The 8,460-nt window shown below is 30.9% G+C and overlaps 1 protein-coding gene across 2 annotated transcripts; it reads right to left on the bottom strand.

The window, feature by feature from the left end:
- Positions 1-3,706: 3,706 nt before the first annotated feature.
- LOC143531232 (uncharacterized) lies at positions 3,707-6,275 on the bottom strand. Of its 2 annotated transcripts, none has more exons than XM_077026575.1 (3): positions 6,135-6,275; positions 5,506-5,641; positions 3,707-4,462 (listed from the first exon to the last, which is right to left on the bottom strand). In XM_077026575.1, the coding sequence occupies exons 1-3, from the start codon at positions 6,265-6,267 to the stop codon at positions 3,757-3,759; spliced, it is 975 nt and encodes a 324-aa protein (XP_076882690.1). In that variant the 5' UTR covers positions 6,268-6,275; the 3' UTR covers positions 3,707-3,756. The 2 variants fall into 2 exon arrangements, with proteins under 2 accessions (XP_076882690.1, XP_076882691.1); XM_077026576.1 differs by having other exon boundaries at positions 5,506-5,635.
- Between the last annotated feature and the right edge of the window lie 2,185 nt (positions 6,276-8,460).

The raw sequence follows: 8,460 nt of genomic DNA, 5'->3' as shown, positions 1-8,460 counted from the left end.
TGAGTTGATTTTCATTTGAAGTAACAAACAAAGCAAACATCATTAGTTTGTGTCTGAATAAAATGGTAAGAAGTACTAAGGTTTTAGTGTGTTTTTTCATTTGATCCACGTATGATTGTGTCCTTCAATCAGGGTAATTTTTTACCTTTTATTTTTGTGAGTTTGTAATTTTCTAATCTGCATTTGGGTTTTTATATTTTTATATATATAGTTAAGATTGATTGCTAATGTTTGATCAATAAATTAAATAAAGTGTCTAAGGCCATCTGGTTTGGTTTTCTTTGTTAGTCTACTTGCAATTTTATCATATAAGATGCAAGCAATAAGAAATTAATCGATGCCTATACATATTAAAAGAATTATAATATATTTCATTTTGAACAAGAATAATCTAAATCACATTTAAGGTGTCTTTATCCTAATTGATCTGTGACATTTGCAAACCATAAAATGTTTAAGCATGTAACATGCAATGTTTTTCTTATTCATGATGTTTTAGCATCAGATATTATTGCTTCATTGATCCCATCGCCATACTCTTTATTTATCAAGTCTAATCGTTTTCATTAATAAATAAACGTAGCGTCGATATGTAGTTTTACTGTCTATTAACAGAAACCCTGGGTTTTTAAAAAGAAGTTTCAATTTGTTAGCCTTCTGCTATCAGAGTTTGGCTACGTAAAAGAAGTTTCTACAAATAGACATCTAATTTTAAGTTAATAAGTTAAAACAACTCTAAACAAATCAATTAGAGGAGGACAAATAAGCATGCGACAAAAGGTGAGATGGGGCCACACAAGATCCAACCTTCATCGTACACGTGTCACTGGGCTTTTGCGAAAGAGCTTCCCCACTTCACTTACGGGTACAGAAGAGCTGGTTTTGCCATGTCAATAGTACACTTCGACAATTCGGCTCCATCACAACCCACACTCTAAAACTCCGGCTCCTTCATAGCGCAATGAAACAAATGTAAAAGTAGAAGTCATTGCCTATTTTAACAAATTTGGTGGTCCGTATGCCTATTTTGGTGATTTTAGGTAAATATACTGTTTTGATAACTTATTATTCGGATTGTTTTTTCGGCCCGTTTTTGTATCTTCAGTAACAATTAGGGCTAACCATGGTTTGTGGACTGGACTGCATCTTAAAAATGCTAAAATGTATTATTGGGCTACAATGTTTATTTTAGGCTACAATGGTAAAATCTATTACTTGATTATTGGGTTACAATGTTTATTTTGGGCTGCAAATTCCTCTCCTCATATTATTCTGAAACTAAGCTATACATATTTTAACAATGCTAAGATGCGTTATTACAAAAAAGAATCACGCGATATAATTAATCAGAGTTACAAACGGAAATCATTAACCAATTATTTGATTACAAAAACCAATAGGTACCGGATTCTATCCTATGAAATATGGATACATGAAAGCAAGAAACATAAATTGAAAAACTAACAAAGCTGGTTAATGGACAGTGGCAGATCCAAAATATTTTTATAATTGAGTCACTCTTTTAGATGCCGAATTTCATAGAACCAGTCAAATAAATTTCTGGGTCGATTTGATAGTTCGGGTCGGGTCAAGACTGTCACGTAATGATTTTGCCCAGTTTTAGCTCTAAATCATGTAATCTAGATACGAAACATTGACAAGTAATCTAGATACGAAGCATTGAAATTATAGACGTTCTAATTATCATAGCCAAAACTGGTTTTACCCAATTTTAGCACTAAATCTTGTAATCCGTGCATAGATTCAACTATATTATTCAAATATAAATCAACAATTTAACAAACAAATTAACAAGGCTTAATGTTCCACTCTCATGCGGCTGCGTTAAAAACTTCATCACAACTCTCGTTATCATCTTCATCACAATTTGATATCACTTACCTTCTCCCAATTTTAGATTATTAATGTTTACAAATAATTATGGTCTCAACAAACAAGATCAATAACAAACATGCCTCAAAAACAGAACTAACTGAATACAACAATTACCATCCATAAATCGGTGTCTAATTCACAAATTCACAATTTTTAACTCCGTATATTATCTTATATGTGAAGTCCATGATGTCCATCAGTTCTTGGATTGAGGCTGCTCAAGAATATTTCTTGTTGTCGTAGTCTAGTGGAGTAATGCATGCGTAGATAATAACTCCGGATCATTTCTGTGATTTCGAACCCAAATTTCTTGTAAAAGTTTATGACATCTTCACCATTTTTCTGCACATGCAAGTATACTAATAAAAATTCATTAAGGGAGCGTTGGCATTGATCAAGACATGTTCCAAGAACTCCTCGGAATGGGCATGGGAAAAGTGTTGCTCAACATCCGTAACGTTCACCACCACCCCATGATCCTCCTGCTACTTAACTAGATTGTTTTACTAATTGAAGTCTATATTAGAAAACTGATTTTAGGGGGTGTTTGGGATTGCTTATTTTCACTAACTTATAACTTATTAAATTCTTGAAAAAGAATAAGGTGTTTGGGATTGCTTTTGATGTGAGAGGGAAAAGTTAATAAGTTACATTTTTGTTACTTATTAACTTAATGAAAACTTACGATGAGGTAAAATAAGGAATCCCAAACAACCTAAGAATTTTTTATACTTACAATTCAGGAAACCAAAAACAACTTATTTATTTATTTTAAGAGAGGACATAACAAACGAAAAATGTGGTTCAGCAATCCAATATCAGTAAATGTCCGCCAATGACGATGGCCAGTCGATTAAATATATATAAGTGATCCATCTATGCTATTGACATATAAGTTGCCAAAAGATTTTGTAATTACTTTGTCTGTGATACACTCATCGATATCCTCTGTTAAACCTTGTCGGAAACCCATTGATAATTTCATATATACCCTTTTGTTTTGACACCGAGGCGATGCTGTTTTGTTTTGTTTCATAGACTCATAGTTCACTGGAGGTGGTCGGAAAAATTGTAATTATATTTGCTAAATTTATCTAAAGGAAAACGCATTCATTAGGTGGAATTAGCCAAATCCAGTTTGTTTTATTTTGTTCGGCTTTTTTGCAGTTGCCTAAGCTGATTTGATTTCTATAACATTTGATGTATCCTATACTTATATTATAATATGCTTTGTACAAACAAAACTATAGGTGTTTCCGCAAAATAAGTTAAAGGTTTAAGGCTCTTTATTATTAATGAAAACAAAAATCATGCATATATAGTCGTATGAAATATTACAATAACTATAAGGCATGTACAATACACAGGTAGTTTAAAGTAGAATCATGATAAATGTATAAACATAAGTCATTTGTTACTTGTTAGTAATAGTAGCATCTAGTTATTTATTCATCCAATCTCAAAACTGTAACTACACAACAGTTCTTAAACAATAAAAGAAAATGCAAACGTCTGGAAATTAAAAACTTGTTTTTTTCCAACAATAGTAATTAATATTCTAACGAATGCCAAAACATTAAACAATTATTGATTGAAATCGATCATTACATTATTATTTTAATTAATTACCACCCTTAAAAGGTCAAAACATATCATAAGACTCTAATTAATCTACATCAAACCTTTGTAAGTTGTACTCTCTCATTTTTTTTGTCACGTCATTTCTTAAGCATAAACAAAAGAGATCATTGCATGCATGCCTGCAATTTCCCTCGTTTCAAAATCTCACCAATCCCAAATTTAAAAAAAAATAAAATGAAGAAAGAATGAAGAAATAGTCAAACCCATTTATGGAAAGATTTATAATGTTGTAGGGTAAGATGATAACATAGGTCCCATGTTTGATGAAGAAGGTGCAACCATTTCTTCACCAACAAGTTGCACTTCTTGTTGTTCATCATCCCAAAATAAATAATTTGGACATTGTTGGCTTGCTTGATCCACAGTCCATTCATTAAACACATGTTGCTTTTGATCTAAGCACTCCCTTCCTTCCCCATTGTTCAAATGACAATTTTGACCCTCTACAATGCTCTCCAAGTTCTCCATCAAAGGCGGTAAATAATTGGAATACATGCCATTATTTGTGGTGAAGTTCAACACTTGTGAGGGCAATTCGGAGATTTGATTCTTGTTCATTTGCCACATTGAATCATTGAAGTATTCGGTTTGTGGAATGCAATCTGCATTTTGCCCTTCAAGTACTGTACCACTTGTGTCAAGCATGAATAATGTGCTCGAAGAAGTGAATACAGGATCTTGAATGGGTTGCTTGACGTTGTTTGTGCCCATATCTTGAGTCAAGAAACTCAAATGGGTCGGGTTGTGTCCGTAATCCAAATGTGGTTGATCTATGCTTGTAGAATTAGTGCTTGTTGTACTTAGGCGTGTCGCCATGCTTGTTGAAGAGAGCTTCCGATTGATCTTCTTTTTGATCCATGAATTCCAATAATTCTTAATTTCATTATCTGTTCTTCCTGGCAAATAACTTGCTATATGGGCCCATCTATGTTCAAGGCATAACGTGTTGTCAACATTTTGTAAGGTGTATGTGTGATATACACTACAAGTTAATTTTCTAGCATGTCTAACATACTTAAAAGTACAATTATAAAAGTGTGCGGAGAAAAATTGTCATTATTCACGCTAGAGAACATTGTTAAATTCCAGATTAAAAGGATGCGTGGATTATTAAAATCTCCACATTTTTTAATTATGAAACATTCATCATATATATTTTTGTTTATCATCATACACTTTTGTGCATGAACGTTTTGTAATTGATATTTTATTTATATTTATGAATGCGCATTCTTTTTATTACAAATGGGCATTCATTAGTCTAGATTGTATTATCTACAAGTACATAGATTTTGGCATTTTTATTACTCACTTATAAATGACAAAAGTTCATTAGTTTATATATTTTCATAATTCACGTATATTTCACATGTAGTGTTGGTGTAACAGTAAATTAATAAATGATGCATACATTTAATTAAATTAATTAGCATGACGAGGGCATATGATCATGAAAACTACAAACATGAAGCTTGGTGTGACATTGTTTTCAACATCAACCGTAGTGTAAACAAATTTGAAAGTGATTAATTGCAGTTTAGTTAATTAAATTGTATATATGTACATGGCTTCACTATACTTTTTAGCTTTGCATTTAGTTTTTCATATACTTTTTAGTGGACACATTCACCTACGCATTTCAATGTGTTATATTTGGTCTTAACTTGATTATTTTTTTCAACAAACCAATTTGGTAAACCGCGACAAATTCATTATTAAATATACAATCTTGTAACTATTTCCGAAGTTGTGAAAGTTGCTTTTTATTCTGAAACTAGTCATTGGTTGCATATATTTATAAAACAAATTATATGAAGAATTATGCCGTTTACTTCAAGTATAATAGGGTTCTAACGGTATCATCCGTAGAACTTTCGCATTTATATAAATTTTCCACCGATTTTATGTTAGGCTATATTATGAATCTGATGTATATGTGGTTTAAAGGTCGGATACGAGAAAACTAACTTGTTTCCTACAACGCTATGAAGATTGATGATCAACTTCTCTTCGTCCGGTGTAAATTTCCCCCTTCTGATATCAGGTCTTAAATAGTTTATCCATCTCAATCGACAACTCTTTCCACACCTTTGAAGCCCTGAAACTAAAACAGCACCCTTGAGACATGCACATTCACAAAAATAATTCAAATGTGATCATTCTTAGTTATGCATTAATGATTTAATGCCATGTTGTAACTCAATAGTAATAATGTATACAATGTATAACTCATTTTAAGGTGTTTTGAACCATGTTTTGTTACGCAATGCCATGTATATCTTGGCATTGTTAAACCTCTCATGTGCCATAGCAGACATTCTCAAACCCTTAAGGTATCTAGCATGTTCTCTTCATTAAATTGTGCCATATAACTTATTGATTGATGTTTACAATTTGGGTCACCATCTCTTCACAACTATATATCATGTAATATTGTAATGAGATGTGCACCAAGAAAGAAACAACATAACTTTTCAAAACCTAATTCAGATGGCTAACTCAGAAATGGGTTCATTTTGTCAATTCACCGCTATGCGTGTGTTTGTGGGTGCGGGTGCGGGTGTGTGTGTATGTGTGTGTGAGAGAGAGAGAGAGACCAGCTTTCTCAGGGACTTCACTCCAACAGCCATAGCCATGTGTTGTGATGAATCTAATGAGCTTTTCATCTTCCTCCGGTGACCAAAGACCTCTTTTAACCTTCTGCTGGTTACAACATGAATGCTGCCCCATTCTTAAAGATACAATATGTGTTCAAGCTAGTGTAATACTCAACAAAAAACAAGAACCACAAACATGGCCACATATATAAAGATTGAAGCAAAAGGATGTCGAGATATATGTGATAATTAGTGTGCGGAATTACAAAAGAGAATTGGAGTTGGGACCCACTGGTTCTTGTGGGCTCATGTTTTCATCTAACCCTAAAAGGACACTTGATCAAATTTATGTTAAAGGTGTACATTTTTCTACGTAGATGTGTAGTATTACGTAACCAACGTCACGTACTGTCTCTATATCTCAAGCACACACTAAAACCACACACAAATATAGTTATATACATCCTCTTTACACATTTTGCTTCTTTTCGTCAATGTCTTGATCATCTTTATTTAAGTCACGATTTCAATCATTAATGTTTTTTGAAATGCTGATTTATTTTACAGCGTTTAATTTATATAACTCTAAAAAGATAGAGATGACACCATCTAGAAAACTAAAGAAGATGATATATATATATATATATATATATATATATATATATATATATATATATATAGAGGAGGGATCTTTTGAGAATCATTTACACATTTAATTAGATGGATTGGAATATGTGGTTGAGATTAAATCTGGCAAAAATGTCAAAGTAGGAGAGAGAATAAAGTTGTAAGTGGTTACACTAACTTTTACGTCCGTTACACATGTGTAAAAAGTCGGCTCGGTGCGTAAAAAATTCTGTAATTTTTTTTACGTGTATGTAACTTACATATATTACGCATGTGTAAAAAAAATTCAAAAAAAAAAAAATCGTTACACTGAGTTCTTTCGAGTTCTTAAAACTCAAAGGGGTTCTCATTTGAAAGCTCCCCTAAATATATATATATATACACCCTATGCAACATCGTTTTTTTTTGTTTTTTTTGTTACATGTAATGTATGTTGTTACATTTAATACAAAATATCGAAAACATAAAAAAAAATGTTTTGCTTTTTTTTTACTTTTTTTAGTAATTTTTATATATGTTTTCAGAAGAGAGAAAATGTAAATAAACTTTTATATTTTTTATTCACTTTAATTGTGAACCACAAGATTTAATCTTTAATTAAAAACGTCTGGTTGAGAATGAGTTTCTAGAGTTTTCACAACTCAAGTGGGTTTTTATTCTAACCTAACCCTATATATATATATATATATATATATATAGGGAGAGGATCAAGAGAAAACTCACATTTAGAGAGAAAACTTAAAAACTCCTAAAGAATTATTTTTAATAAAAAATAAAAAAATATTTTCAAAATTCTGTTTTAGCCATTATTCTTATATTTTCTTATATTTCTCTCGAAAAAAATAAAAAACCCGCTGTAATGCATATACGTATTACTGTGCGATACCGTTGTATTACACATGTGTATTACTATGTATTTTTGAGTTTAATAGTGTTTAATTAATTGCATATATTTAATATTTGTGTATTGTATATGTGTAGTAGTGTCGTATTATATGAAAAAATAATAATAATAAAATAAAAGTCGATGTGGTGCACATGTGCGTTAATGTTGTATTACACATACGTACTAATGTGTATTCGATGTGTGTATTAGTCTTATATTGCATATATACAATAGTGTGTATCAAATATATGCAATAGTGTTGTATTATATGCAATACAAACACTTTTACGTATATGCAATGCACACTATTACACATGCGTACTATACCGATGAGTATACCGACAAGTTTTTTTTTTTAACCAATAACAACATACAAGAATAATAGAAAAAAAAAGAAACTTCAAAAAAATTTAAAAAAAAAAAGTTAAAAATAGGTTTAGATTAAAATAAAAACCCACTTGAGTTGTAAAAACTCTAGAAACCCATTCTCAACCACATGTTTTTAATTAAAGTTTAAATCTTGTGGTCCACTATTAAAGTTAATAAAAAATGTAAACATATATAATATTTTCTCTCTCCTAAAAACATATATAAAAATTAGTAAAAGAATGTTAAAAAATAGCAAAACAATTTTTTTTAATGTTTCAATGTTTTGTATTAAATGTTACAACATATATTACATGTAAAAAAAAACGATGTTACATAGGGTTTTCACGGGTTTTCACAACTCGGGGTTTTCATTATATACTTTGCCTATATATATATATATATATATATATATATATATAAACCACGTTAGATAGAAAGATGGTT

This window comes from Bidens hawaiensis, unplaced genomic scaffold (genome assembly GCF_021521415.1).
Source record: "Bidens hawaiensis isolate Kalapana, Puna unplaced genomic scaffold, B.hawaiensis_p1.1 tig00009111_1, whole genome shotgun sequence".
NCBI lineage: Eukaryota > Viridiplantae > Streptophyta > Magnoliopsida > Asterales > Asteraceae > Bidens > Bidens hawaiensis.
Note: the sequence above shows the minus strand (reverse complement) of the source record. Positions and strands in the feature narration are given on the sequence as shown.

Excerpts from the sequence above, each read along its gene's own strand:
- LOC143531232 (XM_077026575.1), bottom strand. The coding sequence starts at position 6,267 with ATGGGGCAGCATTCATGTTGTAACCAGCAGAAGGTTAAAAGAGGTCTT. Across the intron at positions 5,642-6,134 it reads TGAAGTCCCTGAGAAAGCTG|TTTCAGGGCTTCAAAGGTGT; the intron begins GTCTCTCTCTCT and ends GTGCTGTTTTAG. Across the intron at positions 4,463-5,505 it reads CATAGCGTTGTAGGAAACAA|ATGGGCCCATATAGCAAGTT; the intron begins GTTAGTTTTCTC and ends CCTTGAACATAG.